The 16,611-nt window shown below is 45.9% G+C and overlaps 1 protein-coding gene across 1 annotated transcript in view; it reads right to left on the bottom strand.

Moving 5' to 3' along the window:
* Positions 1–16,139, bottom strand: part of BAZ1B (bromodomain adjacent to zinc finger domain 1B) — a 428,988-nt gene extending 412,849 nt beyond the window's left edge. Inside the window, exons 1-3 of the mRNA XM_030186030.1 lie at positions 16,015–16,139; positions 14,109–14,253; positions 1,998–2,211 (exon numbers count right to left, since the gene is read on the bottom strand). Of these exons, the coding sequence (XP_030041890.1) occupies positions 1,998–2,211; positions 14,109–14,253; positions 16,015–16,139 (484 nt within the window). The remainder of the gene's footprint in view (positions 1–1,997; positions 2,212–14,108; positions 14,254–16,014) is intronic.
* Between the last annotated feature and the right edge of the window lie 472 nt (positions 16,140–16,611).

Genomic DNA, 16,611 nt, shown 5'->3' with positions numbered 1-16,611 from the left:
TCTTCCAGATCCTCACCAAAAAGCAACTTTCCGTGAAAGGGAAGTCTCATGAGGAGATGTTTAGAAGCCATATAAGCGGCCCAGTTGCATAACCAAAGCAAACGTCATGCCGAATCTGCAGAGCCATCTGCTTGGCCAAAGCCTTGACCAAGTCATAGAGGACGTCCGCTAAATAGGTGAGAGACGAATCCTGTTCTTGCTCCATACTCTGCTGAAACCAGAAAAAGCAAGCTCTGGCCGCATAAGAACTATAAATAGAAGCCTGTAAGGCCAACGTGGCCACTTCAAAGGAACGCTTAAGCGAGGTTTCAAGACGCCTGTCTTGCATAGCCTTAAGGGTGACACCCCCCCTTCTAACGGGAGAGTGGTCTTCTCAGTGACCGCTGACACCAAAGCGTCCACCTTAGGCAAGGAAAAGGTCTCTAAGGTAGCTGGAGCCACCGGATAGAGTCAGGTCATGGCCCTAGCCACTTTTAAAGTACTTTCAGGGTCAGTCCATTGAGTGAAAATTAGTTCCTGAATGGACTCGTGCATCGAGAAAGCCATAGAAGGTTTCCTCATACTAGCAGTCTTAGGGTTAACAGAAGCAGCTGAAAGTTCCTCAGGATCTGAGATATTCACCGCTGCTAGACCTTCACAAATGAGCATAGGCAAATCCTTTCGATGAAAGATCCAAACTGCAGTAGGATCATCCTGCTCCCCAAGCAGAGGCTCCCCCTCCTCAAAATCCTCGAGCTTAGAGGGTCTAGAAGAGTCTCCAGACCCCATCAAAACTGAACGTGAAGAAACAGGGGAAATGGACCCTCCATCAGGGAAAGAAGATAAGCGCCTGCGCTTAACCACCATGTTTTCCGGGTACAAGATAGAACCACAATCACCATGAGCAGGAAGGATCTCCCTGGCTTCCGAAAAAGCCTGAGGAAAAGGAGAAGGCCCTGTAGGCATACCTTTCTTTAGCAAATAAGCTTGATGAAGCAAAATAATAAAATCTGGGGAGAATTCCTTCTCAGCCTCAGAAGGGTGAACCACACCAAAAGAAGAACCCGAAGCTGCCCCAGCACTGTTGCCTCCCGCGCCTGCCTAACCGGGAAGGCAGGAAGACTCAGTGGAAGAAAAAAGCGCAGGCTCCAAAGGCGCATCAGAAGCCGCCACTGAAACTTGGGCTGCATGATCAAAAGCACGAGAAGACTCACCCACCAGCTCCAAAGACTCTGCCGCCGCCAAAGCCGCATCCGAACAGCGCGCCACGCAGGCTCCCACTGCGGAACGGCAAGAGCCACAGCAGGAACACTCTCACTGTCTCCATGGCCATACAGAAAACCGTCCTTCCACTGACACTGACGCATCAGCCACCGGAAAAAAATAGCAAAGTACTCACCGGCACTGAAAGGAAAACTAATAAGCGGAAGTCACTCTCTGAGGGAGCCGAACTCTGGCAGGAACCTCAAAAAAAAAAAAACAGGGGCAGCTAGCTCCACAAGAGCTTACAAATAAATTCAACGTTTCTCTTTTTTTTTTTTTTTTTTTTTAACCGGATGTCAGCTGCAAAAGTTTGAGATTTTTAAGGCAGCTAGGGAAGGAAGGCAACAGAAAACAGGGGGAGAAAGGGGTAGGACAGGGACTTGCAGCACAAGTATGTCCTCAAGGTTAGCACCCTTAGCCAGACGCCCCCACGCTCAACTGGCCAAACAGCCCAGGAGCTCCCCAAGAATCCAGGAGCTGGGAGGAATCCGTCCACCATCTACAGGAGATAGAGATATACTGAAGAGACAAGGAGCCGGGCGTCCAGTGTCACTGCTTTCTGTTCAGTGATCTCTGCCTACTGATCAGTGTTCTGTATCTCCATCTGCTGGTAGGCGGATACAACCCACCAGTTCCTGGATTCATCTGCTGCCGATGCTAAGGAAATAAAGTTAAAAAAAGACAAACCATAGTAATATCTACTTCGTCTAAATGGCACTACAGATGCTGCAATCAAAAATATAATCAGTACATACTCAGGCTATCCTTAATGCTCTCCCTCCGATTGCACTCCTCCTCTTGCACCAGCTCCTTGTTCTGGTTGTCCTGGACCACTTGATTTGAGTTCTCCTTGTCACTAGAGGGGGAATCACATGCTCCAGCAGTTTTCTTTTCGGAGGGCTCCTGGTCTATGTTTTCCAGCGGGTGCACCTTCACAATCTTTACCCGCAGAAGCTTATCTTTTCCAACCTGTCACAAAAAAAGATCAATATTTAGTCAGAAAGAAAACGGTATTACATCAATATTTCACGATTATAAAGGTGAACTTTATTCTTGAGTCCTACTAGACCAGTCCAGACCTATAGGTTATGCTCCTTTACCAACAGGCAGAGACAAGAGATTTTGAAGACTCCAGCGACATCACCAATATGCTAATACCAAAGCCACTCAGCGACCAAAATAGTTAAAAGTAACAAAAAACAGAACCAATAAAAGTCAATCCACAACCTGGAATAGAGGGCCATGAAGCTACCTCTGCAGACCTGACTATATACAGACAGGTGGCAGACCTAGGACCCAGCTATACCAAAATCACTCGGTCTTCCAGGATGTGTCCTGAACTAGTCTAACAGGACTAAAAGAATTAACAGGTATGAACAAATTTCACCTTCCTTATCAAGCTGCTAGACCAGTCCAGAACTATGGGATGTACCTGAGCTTTTATCCCACAGGGCAGAAAGCGAACTCACCTGTAGGGACAAAGTATGTAGCACTACAATGAAGCACTTTTCTACATTATGAACATGACTTTTCATAGACTTAAGCAATGTCAGTTTCCAAGCAGAGGCTTGTTCCTGTAATAGGCCTCAAGCACAACGCTAACACATCAAGGCTAACAGAGGCAACTGTTCACAACAACTTTTGTTTACTGTGCTAGGGACCTTCATGGATAAGAGGGAAATCTATGGAGTCAAGAGCCAGGTCCTTGGGCCCCCAAAGACACAATCATTGGCAAACCCCAGATACAGATTTTGGTCAGCATAGCTTCAATTTCTGAAGAAAAGGTATAAAATGGATACAAAGTAAACAATAGGGGATGATCTGTCTCTTAGCTGATGCAGCTCAGACAGCTGCTCCAGCCAGCCAAAGGACAATGGATCGTTACAGATGTAAGCCCCCCCCAGCATGCTCCATGCCTGGGTAGAGCCACCATCTGCTGACCAGCTGGAGTTCTCTGCTGCTGCTTTGTCTGATCGTAAGGTGAAACCCACTTGCCAGCCTCCATCTTCAGTCTCCGACTTCCTACGGATCCAGTGTTCATGAGTGTTATCGTCTATCAGATTGAACTGCTTTCTCCTTAGTGCTTGGGGTGTCAGGTGTCCTATAAACTTCAGGACCAGGGGCTAGTGTTTATCATCTTTGTTTTAACAGGTACATGAAGTCATCATTCTACCATCCTTGTGGGTAACTCTGCATAAGTATTGTCTCCAATTAAATTTGCTATTCGCTACCATTATCTCTAATGTGGAGTGGCCTAGTGGTTAGGGTGGTGGACTTTGGTCCTGGGGAACTGAGGAACTGTTTTCATGTACCCTTCTCGATTCCCACTTCAGGCACAGGCAGCTCCTTGTGACTCTGGGCAAGTCACTTAACCCTTCATTGCCCCAGGTACAAATAAGTACCTGTATACAATATGTAAGCCGCACTGAGCCTGCCATGAGTGGGAAAGCGCGTGGTACAAATGTAACAAAAATAAATAAAACAGTTTTTCTATTTTTCTAATACCTAAGCCTTGTGTCTTTTCTTCTCAGTGATTTGGACTGTTCTGAATTTGGATTGCATGAGTGGGAAGTTTGTGATCTAATTCCAGAGTGCTAAAATTATCATTAGTCGTCATATTTGTACTTCCCCGTCTTTGCTGGCCCTCTTAACGGGGCATAGTAATTGTGTTTAGTCCCCACACACCTATAGCATGTGTTCTCCAAGGACAGCAGAGGATATATTTGCAGCATTTGTATGCTCCCCCATTTTCCCACACATTAGCAGGCTCAATGTGGCTTACAAGTCACCTTATTTGGGAGCTCCAATACGGTCGATGTTAAAAAATACAAATAGAATCAGGATAAGGGAAGGTAGGGGTAAATGGGAACAGTAAACGGCAAAGATATAAGAAATAACATTGTCTTTTAAATCAGTGCAGTGTTGAGGCTGCTAATCAGAAACTGCAGGGCAGGCCTTACAAAACAGATAGGTCTTCAAAGTTCGCCTGAATTGTAGATGGTTATGTATCCTTTTCACTGCTTTTGGTAATGCATTCCACAGTTTCGTACTTAAATAGGTGAAATTGGGCACGTAGGTCATCTTATATTTAAGGCCAATGCATTTAGGATAGTGAAGATTCATATAGGTACAAGATGAGCTGCTACTATTCCTGACTGGTAGATCAACGAGGCCAATCATATAACCAGGGGCATCACCGTAGAGTATCTTGTGAACTACAGTACAAAGTTTGAAGGTAATGCGGGACATCATAGGGAGCCAATGCAGTTTTATGTGAAGAAGTGGCGCAGCCCAGGAGGGGGGGGGGGGGGGTTCTTAACCTCCTGGATCTCGAGGTGTATCTTTATATTCCCAATTGTCTTCTGCTACTACTACTACTCTATTTTGCAATACTGGCCCGCCATTTCCACATGTGGGTGACTTCATCCAATGCAGCCTAGTACGGATACTACCCAGAGTTCTATTTCTAGAAGCTTATCATTCCCGACCATACAGGCACAAGCTGCCGCATGCCTCATTCATGCCAGACCAAGCAGTTGAATAACAAAGCTTAGAGAATACATCTTCTAGTGGTGGTGGCATTGTGAGGATAAGCAGCTTGCTATCCTCGGAGAATACCTAATACAGATAAGCATTTTTGCTCTCTCCGAGGACAAGCAGGCTTGCTTCTTCTCAGAAGTGGGGAATCCATAGCATTCAGGCACATCCAAAACAAACATACTGGTCAATTGAGCCTCACACCAGCAAGGACTTAACGCAGATTAACCTGCAACTAAATACAAACTAGATGAGGGTGCAGCCTGGAACAGAATAAAACGAGCCTAGGAGGGTAGAGTTGGATTCTAGACCCCCCAAACAAGATTCTGCAACACTGACTGCCCAAATTGACTGTTGCATCGGGTATCCTGCTCAAAGCAGTAGTGAGATGTGAATGTGTGGACTGAAGACCACGTCACAGCCTTGAAAATCTCTCAATGGAGGCTGACTTCAAGTGGGCTACCGACACAGCCATGGCTCTAACATTATGAACCCTGACATGACCCTCTAGGACCAGCCCAGCCTAGGCATAAGCGAAGGAAATGAAATCTGCTAGCCAACTGGATATGATGCATTTCCCGATGGCGACCACCATCCTGTTGGGATCAAAAGAAACAAAAAGCTGGGCAGACTATCTGATGGGCTTCGCCTGTTCCATATAAAAGGCCAACGCTCCCTTGCAGTCCAAGGTGTGCAAGCTGCTTTCGCCAGGATGGGCATAAGGTCGGGAAAATAACGTTGGTAAGACAAATCGACTAGTTCAGATGGAACTCAACCATCTTCAGCAGGAACTTAGGGTGCGTGCAGAGGACTACTCTGTTCTGATGAAACTTAGTACAAAGTGCATCTACTACTAGGGCCTGAAGCTCACTGACCCTACAAGCTGAAGTAACAGCCACCAAGAAAATCACCTTCCAGGTCAAGTACTTCAGATGCAGGAATTCAGTGGCTCAAAAGGTGCTTTTATCAGCTGGGCGAGAACAACATTGAGATTTCATGACACTGGCGGGGGGCTTTGACAAAAGCAAACCTCTCATGAAGCAAACTAAAGGCTGTCCAGAAATAGGCTTACCTTCTACACGCTGATAAGCAGCACTAATTGCAATAAGGTGAACCCTTACAGAGTTAGTCACGACACATCAGGTATTCAAGGAGGGTCTATGTAGGACACGAAAGGGGATCTATGGCCTTGCTGTCACACCAGACAGCAAACCCCCTCCATTTAAAAGAGTAACACCTCTTAGTCGAATCTTTCCTGGAAGCCAGCAAGACCTGGAAGACACCCTCCAAAAGACCCAAAGAAGCAAAAATTCTAGGCTCTCAACATCCAGGCAGTGAGAGCCAGAGACTGGAGGTTGGGACATAGAAGCGACCCCTTGTCCTGAGTAATGAGAGTCAGAAAACACTCCAATCTCCACGTATCTTTGAAGGACAATTCCAGAAGAGGGTACCATATCTGTCACAGCCAGAAGGGCATGATCAGAATCATGGTTCCGCAGTCTTGCTTAAGTTTCTTTTCCACCAGAGATACCGGAGGATACACATACTGTAGAAGGGAGGCATCTGACGCTAGTCTATCGTGGGCCTGAAGCCTGGAACAGAACTGAGGGCCCTTGTGAGTTGAGTGGCAAAAAGATCCACCAAGGGGGTGTCCCAAACTCAGAAGATCGTACGGGCTACGCCTATATTTAGAGACCACTCGTGTGGTTGCATTATCCTGCTCAGCCTGTTGGCCAGGTCGTTGTTCACACCTACAAGTGGCTTGGAGAAACATGCTGTGTTGGCAAGCCTAACGTCACATCTGGATGGCTTCCTGACACAGAGGGCGAGATCCAGTGCGCCCCTGCTTGTTGGTGTAATACATTGCAACCTGACTGTTTGAATTAGAATAATTTGGCAGGGCAGCCGATCTCTGAAAGCCTTTAGAGCGTTCCAGATCACGCGGTACTCTGATCTGAACATTAGTTTCCTGGAGGGACCAAGCTCCTTAAGTGTAAAGCCCATCCACATGAGCTCCCCATCCCAGGAGAGATGCATCCGGAGTCAGAACTTCTAGCACCTGAGGAATTTGGAATGGAAGTCCCAAGGTCAAATTGGACCAAATTGTCCACCAGTGAAGAGAGCGTACCAGCTATAGGGACACTTGGATAACATCCTCTAGATTCCCCGTGGTTTGATACCACTGAGAAGATAGGGTCCATTGAGTAGATCTCATGCAAAGGCGAGCCATTGATGTAACGTACACTGTGGAAGCCATGTGGCCCAACAACCTCAATATCTGCTAAGCTGTGACCTGCTGCGATGTCCGAACCTTGGACACTAGGGAGATAAGACTGCCCGCCCGCGTCTCTGGGAGGTAGGCCCGAACAGTCCTCATGTTAAGCAGGGCTCCTATGAACTCCAATTGTTGAACAGAACGGAGATGGGACTTGGGGTAGTTCATAATGAACCCTAGTAGCTCCAGCACCCAAATAGTCATCTGCATGGACTCCCGAGCACCGCCCAGCAAGGCGCTCTTCACCAGCCAAATCAATCATCGAGATAGGGGAACACATGAACTCCCAGTCTGCGCAGCGATGCGGTGGCAACCACTAGACACTTGGTAAAGACCCTGGGAGTGGATGTGAGGCCAAAGGGCAACATGCGGTATTGAAAGTACTGTGTTCCCAGCCGAAATTAAAGATACTTCCAATTGGGATGTGGGTATAAGAATCCTTCAAGTTTAGAGAGCATAGCCAATCATTTTCCTGAATCATGGGAGAAGGGTGTCCAAAGAAATCATCCTGAACTTTTCGCAGACTAGGAATTTGTTCAGGGCCCTTAGGTCTAGGATGGGATGTCTCTCTCTCCACCACCTCCCCCCCCCCCCCCCGGTCTTCTTCTGCACTGAATAGAATCCCTGTCCTTCTTCCCCTGGTAGAACAGGTTCAACCGCATGGGCCTTCAGAAGGGCAGAGCGTTCCTCTGCAAGTACCTGCCTGTGCTGAGAGCTGAAAGAATGGGCTCTTTGTGGACAATTTGGTTGTTTGGTAAACAGATTGAGGGTGTATCCAAGCCGGCCTATTTGAAGAACCCACCGGTCAGAGGTTATGAGAGGCCACCATTAGTAAAAAAAACTTTAACCTTCCCCCAGCCGGCAAGTGTCTGGGACAGACATTTGGACAGTGGCTATGCTCTGCTGGAGCTAGTCAAAAGTTCATCCCTTGCCTTTGCTGGGGAGTAGAAGGAGCATTAGACGCACACTGTTGATGAGAACGAGCACGCTGCGGTTGAGCCTGAGCAGGCTGGCGGGCCGCAGAAGTGTACCTAGGCCTAGAGCAGTAATAGCGAGCACTGCACAACCTGCCAAAATACCTCCTGGATGAGGAGGCAGTTGCAAAAGATGCCCGGTGGGAGAGAGAAGACACAGCATCAGTATGTTTCTTGTTTTGGTCAATGACCTCCTCAACCTTCTCTCCAGAAAGGTTATCCCCCTGGCAAGGGGCATTCGCCAACCTCTGCTGAACTGAATGTTCCAGGTCAGGAACACGCAGCCATGAGAGTCTGTGCATTACTATAACTTGGGCAGAGATCCTGGATGCCATGTCAAGTGTCTTAAGTGCCCTTGGCCAAGAACTTGCGACACGCCTTCTGCTGCAGGACCAACTGGCGAAACGACTCAGCCTGCTCCGGATGGAGTGCATCGAACAAGTCTGACAGCTGCCGCACCAAGTTCCACAAATACACGCTCGTGAAAAGCTGGTATGCCTGGATACAGGAGATCAGCATACAGGTCTGATACATCTTTCTCCCAAAACAGTCTCCTAGCTTCTCTGCCTGTGGGAGCCAAGGCATAGTCCCTAGTACTCCTCGCTCTCTTGAGAGCGGCGTCCACCACCATGAAGTTGTGAGATAACAGACCTCACCAAACAAGGTTCCCCGTGGATCTGATACTGAGTGTCAATTTTCTTGGGAACCACAGGGACAGACAGAGGGGACGCCCAGTTCCTAACGAGGGCTGCCTTGAGTACCTCGTGGAGAGGAGCTGTTACTGCCTCTTTAGGAGGGGAGGTCTAGTCCAGGACCTCAAGCATCTTGACCCTGGGCTCATCCTCCACTTCTACAGGGAATGGAATGGCTTCAGCCATTTCCCATACAAAAGCTGTGAAAGAGAGGGTTCTCAGGTGGAGACAGTCTCCTCTCAGGTACGGGAAAGGGTTCAGAAGGGATCCCATAGGACTCATTGGAGGAAAAGTACCTGGGATCCTCTTCCGATTCCCATGAGCGCTCCTCCTCAGTGTTGGATAGCACCTCCCTCAAGGATGTCTGAGACCGGGCCCGCCTCCATGTCGAATGAACCATGTCCTCGACAGCAACTTCGAGAAACCAGCTCACGTCTCGACTCTGGCGAAGCTTCCTCCACTAATGTCGACGGAGTGTCGGCCTGGGTGGCAGTTGACACCGAAACAGCAAGCGGAACCCGGAGGCCGCCCTGCGGGCTGAGGGCCAGGTTGGGCCACAGCAGCAGTATGGCAGGTGCAAGCAACCCCAATACCAAAGCAAATCACTGCATGAAGCCGTCCAGAAGCTCAGGGAGCTACACCGATTGGGGAATGTGACAAAAAAAGAATGAAGCAATGCCTATCAACTTCCTCCAAGGAACACACATCAAACTCCGCCCAGTCCAGAGATTGTGCCCAAGCCGAAGAAGCCTGCTGTTCCCCACACAGAGACCACCCTGCCAAGAATGCATAAGCAACTGGTTCCTGCATATCCCGAGCAAAAGTCACTAGACGAAGCAGAGCCTGTCTGGACCAGATAGAAGTACAAAAAAAAAAAAAAAAAAAATCCAAAAAGGTAATAGACACGTTCTGAGAACCAGAGACAGACTCTACAAACCTCAGACAATCTGAGCTAAGGAACTCTTCCTGTGATGAGGAAAGAAGAAAAACAGAAACGAGCTGTCAAATACAGACGGAAAGTCCACGGAGGCACCCTAGACTCTGCAATCCACAGGGAAGGGACTCCACCCTACAACGCCTGGAAGCTCCACAAGCTAAATCAACAGCCAACAAGACCGTCTACAGGGAAGATCCTGTGAGAAGCTAGAAGACGTGGCTCAACCGCTCCAGGCACGAATTCAAGTTCCAGGACAGAAAACAGATGGTGCAATGGAGACACGAAAAGTGCATCTCTGAGAAACCAACCCAAAACCGAAAGTGTCACCAAGAGCCAGCCCTAAAAAGCTCAACTCAGAAAGCCGCCAACGTTACAGGCAGAATCCAGAAGAGCTGGAGGAGTGTCCTTTTTGCAAGCCAACCAGACGACAAACAACTGAAGAGCCATGGACACCCACAAGTTCGAGCAGGCAAGATCCACAAAGAATGTCCAAAAAGATTGCTATGCACGAAAAAGGCAGAATAACCCAGGCACTGCAGTCCAAAGCCACATGGTTATCACCACATCAGACCACTTCTTCCTCAAACCTGAGCTGTAGATCAAAGCCAAAAGACTAAAGTGGGAGGGAACCTTTATCAACCTAGGCCACTGGAACAGACGATTCAGCACTACAGGACACTGAAAGGCTCATTCCGAGAAGCTGAAGGAAATTCAAGCACTAATGTCGGTGCCAACAATCGTGAGGCATGAAGAGCACCAGCCCTGCAGCCGAAAGATCTGGAGAGGAATCCTCTCGATCAAAGGCCAAGGAGAGAAGACATGAAGAGCAGATACTGGCTAAGGCCGCAGAAGGACATTCAGCCCAAGGAAGCCAAGTCATTTTCTTCGACCAAGAACTGGTCTAACTTGGCGGTTTTCGAGGATGCCATTCAAACCATCTGCGGCGCACCGCAGATCTTAGCAAGCTGGGAAACATCTCCGACACCATTCCTGCGAAATGACAAGACAACTGAGAAAAGAAACATGAGAAGACGCTCTGACCCACAAGTGTCCCGCTGATAAGCTAAGCAAGTGTCTCTCTGGCAGATCAGAAGCCCAGTTGGTACCAGATTAAGAACATGCTCTGCATATCGCCCTGTCAGAATATATAGGCCACCAGCAACATGTCCAAAAGAATGAGTACTGCCTGACCTTCCAGAACTCCAGAGCACTCAACAGAGCTTGCAACACCAGGGAATAAAAGGGAGAACAAATCACCGGACTCCTCCGCTCTAGCTGCCCCCGGCACAATACTCCACGAAGTCCGAGTCACCATACTGGAGCTGCTGGCCTCCGAATTCCTCAAACACACGAACAGGGAGAAAATGCTGAAAGGTGCAGTTCCAGCACCCGGAGCCGCTGACAAAATGGCACGCCGGCAAAAACTGTTCCGCTTGGGAAACCCTCCCTGAGAGGAGATACAAAAGCGCCACACGGTCTCACGCTGCTCATACCAGTCGTGCTATAAAGATCCAAAGCAGAACGCCTTGACCCGCAGCAGGAACATAAGTACATAAGTACATAAGTAGTGCCATACTGGGAAAGACCAAAGGTCCATCTAGCCCAGCATCCTGTCACCGACAGTGGCCAATCCAGGTCAAGGGCACCTGGCACGCTCCCCAAACGTAAAAACATTCCAGACAAGTTATACCTAAAAATGCGGAATTTTTCCAAGTCCATTTAATAGCGGTCTATGGACTTGTCCTTTAGGAATCTATCTAACCCCTTTTTAAACTCCGTCAAGCTAACCGCCCGTACCACGTTCTCCGGCAACGAATTCCAGAGTCTAATTACACGTTGGGTGAAGAAAAATTTTCTCCGATTCGTTTTAAATTTACCACACTGTAGCTTCAACTCATGCCCTCTAGTCCTAGTATTTTTGGATAGCGTGAACAGTCGCTTCACATCCACCCGATCCATTCCACTCATTATTTTATACACTTCTATCATATCTCCCCTCAGCCGTCTCTTCTCCAAGCTGAAAAGCCCTAGCCTTCTCAGCCTCTCTTCATAGGAAAGTCGTCCCATCCCCACTATCATTTTCGTCGCCCTTCGCTGTACCTTTTCCAATTCTACTATATCTTTTTTGAGATACGGAGACCAGTACTGAACACAATACTCCAGGTGCGGTCGCACCATGGAGCGATACAACGGCATTATAACATCCGCACACCTGGACTCCATACCCTTCCTAATAACACCCAACATTCTATTCGCTTTCCTAGCCGCAGCAGCACACTGAGCAGAAGGTTTCAGCGTATCATCGACAACGACACCCAGATCCCTTTCTTGATCCGTAACTCCTAACGCGGAACCTTGCAAGACGTAGCTATAATTCGGGTTCCTCTTACCCACATGCATCACTTTGCACTTGTCAACATTGAACTTCATCTGCCACTTGCACGCCCATTCTCCCAGTCTCGCAAGGTCCTCCTGTAGTCGTTCACATTCCTCCTGCGACTTGACGACCCTGAATAATTTTGTGTCATCGGCGAATTTAATTACCTCACTAGTTATTCCCATCTCTAGGTCATTTATAAATACAGTGTAGAACTGTTCTAACCTCTAGCACTCTGTGAGCAAGAATGCTGTGGGTCAGAAGGGGGGAAAAGACAAGCACACTCGCCCCAGACAGAAAAGCACTGCGCTCCTAGCACGAGTCCGAGGAGGAGCCCAAAGGCACTTCTTACTCCCAAGAACCATTCAGGCACAGGTTCCTGTCAACCTAAAAAGGCTGATGCCTTTTTCAGCTATTTAAAAAAAAAAAACACACTGCTGTGCTCTTTTTTTTAGTGTGTGTGCGGAAGGCAAGAGCAGTACAGCCACAAACCGAATGGGAGTATCCTGGAGTAAAGGGAAGCTGTGGGGTAAGGCAGGGACCTGACAAGCAAGTATGCCTTTAAAGCTGGCACCACTAGCCACACACCCCTGGGCTCAACTGGCTAAAACGGCCCAGGAGCCTTCCCCAACAGATGAATTCAGGAGCTAGAGATAATTTGTCCACCACCTGCTGGATATAGAGATGTACTGAAGGAAAGAGGGGCTGGACGTCCAGGGTCACTGCCTTCTTTCAGTGTTTTCTATCTCCACCTGCTGGTAGACGGATACAACCCACCAGTTTCTGGATTCATCTGCTGCTGATGCCATAGAAGAGACAGCTGCGTCTCACGTGGAAAAACGAAAACTGAAGCAGCGTGTTCGCATGGCAGGCGGGAAAGCACTTGCGCAGGAGTGTGGCTCATGCTCCTCAAAGCTCTAGATTTTTCCTCTGGCAATTTTGGCGAACTTGTGAGAAGAAGCAAGCCTGCTTGTCCTCGGAGAAAAGTAACTTACAAAACTAAGCTGGGGCAATGAAGGGGAAAGTTACTTGCCAAAGTTAAAAACAGCATAAATGTAAGAAGCACTGATCTATCCACTAGGTCATTGCTTCACTCTACTGTATGTGATTGCTTTAGATAAGGACTAAAGGGGAGGAAAAAGATCATACACTAACAAAAACATATCAGGTATTCCTTTCATATTTCTATAAGTTTTCATCTCATCTTTATCTTGACAACATGGCAAACGTGAACTCACAACCAGGTTTTCTTTGCTTTAGGGGGAAGAATCACTTACACAAAATCATGAGGCCAATAACTCAAAGACAGACTTAACACTGTGAACAATCTGCAAATCATTTCAAATATTACCCACTGACAAGTGGCCAATGCTTTCTAGGGAATCTTAGTTTATAATACATTTAGGCCATAGTTCTTCACAGATCCCTGGTTCCTGCTTTCAGCTAATGCAAAACCCAGATTAATGTACAAGAAAAGTGAACAATTCAGAAAAAAACAAAAAAAAAAAATCCAAAGATGTACATTTGAGTACAGGATTACAACTATTTAGGGTATCATCACGTCCTAACAGTAGCCATGTTAACAATGCCCCTTAGATTAATGTAAGGGCTCAATGGCCAAAAAGGCGGGAAAGAGTACAGACATACACACCCCCTCTAAAACATGGGAAAAGATCCATAGCATACATAATTTTCTTCTTTTCCACTTTCTTGAATACTACTATGAAATATGCAACCCTCCTCATCTCCCCCCTAAAAACACAAACAAAAGGAAAAAAAAAAAAAAAAACCACACGCACACACCAATGAAGCACCCAGAGCTACAAAATCCATATCAGAGGTGTAGTGTTAAGAAAAGGGGTACATCTGAAGACTTTGCATGCTGAATTATATCACAACAGTAAACTTAAAACTGCACAGATCAGCAGACTGCTCACTCAGTATTAAGTGCTTCATTACCTCCAAGTGGAAGACCTCCGTTTGATTTGTGGTCGGTCAGCTTTCTGCTCCCCTAGACTGGAAGGGCAGTTAAGCTGTCTGCATATATGTATACTGCAGCATGAATCCAACTTACCTCCAAGTCGCACTCCTCATCAAGAGCAAACTTTGTCATAATCTCTAACCAGGCTTGGTCTACCAACTTGTCCAGTGAGATGGTGTTATGATGAACAATCTCAAGCACCAGCTTCTCATACCATGCTGGGAACTCCTCCTTTAAACTATATGAGAATAGGATCAATGTCAATATCAGATGCTGCTGAATATACAAGCACTCAACTTACAGTACTACCATCTCAACCCCCAGTTTCAAGAATATTAAACCTCATTATGCACCTGCTATCACTGAAGTCTAAAGCAGAAGGCTAAGAAAACAGACATAGCTACAAAATATATTAAACATAAAATATACATTTACCGGTCACTTGGAGACAACTTAAATGAGTTTGTAACCTTAAGTCGCTAACAGTAAAGTATCAAATATTAAACCTGGCTTCTCAATAGAGAAGTAGGTACAAAACTTAGATTGTGAGCCCTCTAGGGACAGAAAAATACCTACTGTACCTCAATGTACACTGCCTTGAAAGCATTCAAGATTGCAAGCAGTATAAGAAAATATTTGAGCGAGCTCAAACACCTATCATCTCACCCTAGAGTTAGAGCATCATACCGCATTCTTCTCATCTGTTTTCTCTACGTAAGTATTAATAAATGAGCTCTTCAAAAACTATTAAAATAATAATTATAGTAACTGCAATCTCGCACTTTGATCAATATAATCCAAATTCTGCTCAATCATAAAACATAAAAGCTAATGCTCTTCTATAATAAAATGTAACTAGTACTCAGTACATCCTCCTATCATTCCAAACATGGAACTTGATGGCAAACGGATGATGATTATTGCACCAACAGTTATAAAGCAACATCAAACAGAAAATAATTAAAAAAATGCACTTCCAGAGCAGATGTATAAAATCTTGTTTCAGGCTGTTAGTGTGTTCTTCAAACTGTATTCCAAAGGGAAAATGTTCCACGGCCGCACTAGTCTCAGGAGCAAATAATAAATCAATCTTGTATTAGGCTGTCGGTTTACTCTAAAACCATGTTCCACAGTAGTGCTCCATATCCAAATGTAAAAAACATACAAGTATGAAGGTTTCTACTTCCGCATAAGTTGGTTCCGCTGTTGGAAATGTCCCTAACCATTAAAAAAAAAAAAAAAAAAAAAAAAACTTCTCGTGAAGGGTTCTAGATCTTTCAAAATCACCAAATTACAATCCCAATCGCACTATAAAACAATTAAACTTTCAAAAGAAGGTTATATTCATAAAATGTCCCCTCTTACTGACGCAGAGCCTCCTCTCAGACAAAATCTTCTAGTGTTCTATAAAACCAATCTGCCTCCAAGCTGCACTTTTCACTTTTAAATACCATGTCTCAAACTGTCTTGATCTCTGTCTTGATCCCAACATTGGCCATGTTTCACTGATTTCAAACTGTTAAAAATCATGAAGAGCATTAGTATTCTAAAAACTCTCAAGGTTTTTAACTCATATCGAAAAACTTATACAGACCACTAAATCCAGATGAGATTGCAGGCTATCCAGAAAATGGCATCATCCTCCCAGGATGCCCAAACTTGCAGAACTAACTTATGCGGAAGTAGAAGTCTTCACACTAACAGACTGAAACAAGACTGATACATCTGGGCTGGAGATAAGTGCATACTAATTATTTTCTGTCTGATGTTGCTTTACAGCTGTTGGTACAATGATTATCATCCGTTTGCCATCAGGTTCCATGGTTAGAATGATGGGGGGATGTACTGAGCTAGTCACATTTAAACAAAGAAAAAAAAAAGAACACTAGTCAAATTTATTATAGGAAAGTATTAACTTTTACTTTTAATAATTAAGCAGAACTAGGATTATATCAATCAACAATAAGGTGCGAGATCTGTTTTCTATAGAGATACTTACAGCTCTGCAACTTCCTGTTCTTCATCCCAGGCCTCCTTGTGAGTCAGCTGGTTGCTTCCTGTGCTCTTGCATGTCCATATTCTTTCTCCATACTTCTCTAGGCGTGCTTCATACTCTCTAAACATGTCATAGCTCAGGAAAAAGCAGATATACAAAAAGCCTATCGACCTGTTGGAACTAATACAAAAGTGCCCCCCCCCCCCCCAGAACATTTCACCCTATCGCCACAAGGGATGAAAAATTCACCATTTTTTAACCATTTCACAGGCATGAAAAAAAATTACTACTTAAAACAAGCCACACAAGATATTTCTCTTTCCAAATCAAATCAAGATTTTTATTTTACAAAGTAAGACACATGAGAAAACACTTTAGACATGATGGAGGGAAATTTAAATGTATCTATTAATTTCCTTTAGTCCTGCCCTGGCAGACTACTACTACTTATTTCAGTAATTCCCCCTCACAGCAACAGGCACCGGAGGGGGGGGGGGGGGGGAGAGCTTTGAATCAATTTCACTTCCCTTACAAGAAAGCTGGTTCTTCCTTCAGCTACCCAGCATGCCTATGTCAAAGCTGTGTTAAGTAGAAGTAGCT

The sequence above is a fragment of the Microcaecilia unicolor genome, chromosome 13 (genome assembly GCF_901765095.1).
Source record: "Microcaecilia unicolor chromosome 13, aMicUni1.1, whole genome shotgun sequence".
Taxonomy (NCBI): Eukaryota; Metazoa; Chordata; class Amphibia; order Gymnophiona; family Siphonopidae; genus Microcaecilia; species Microcaecilia unicolor.
The sequence above is the reverse complement of the archived record's forward strand: the minus strand, read 5'-3'. Positions and strand labels throughout refer to the sequence as shown.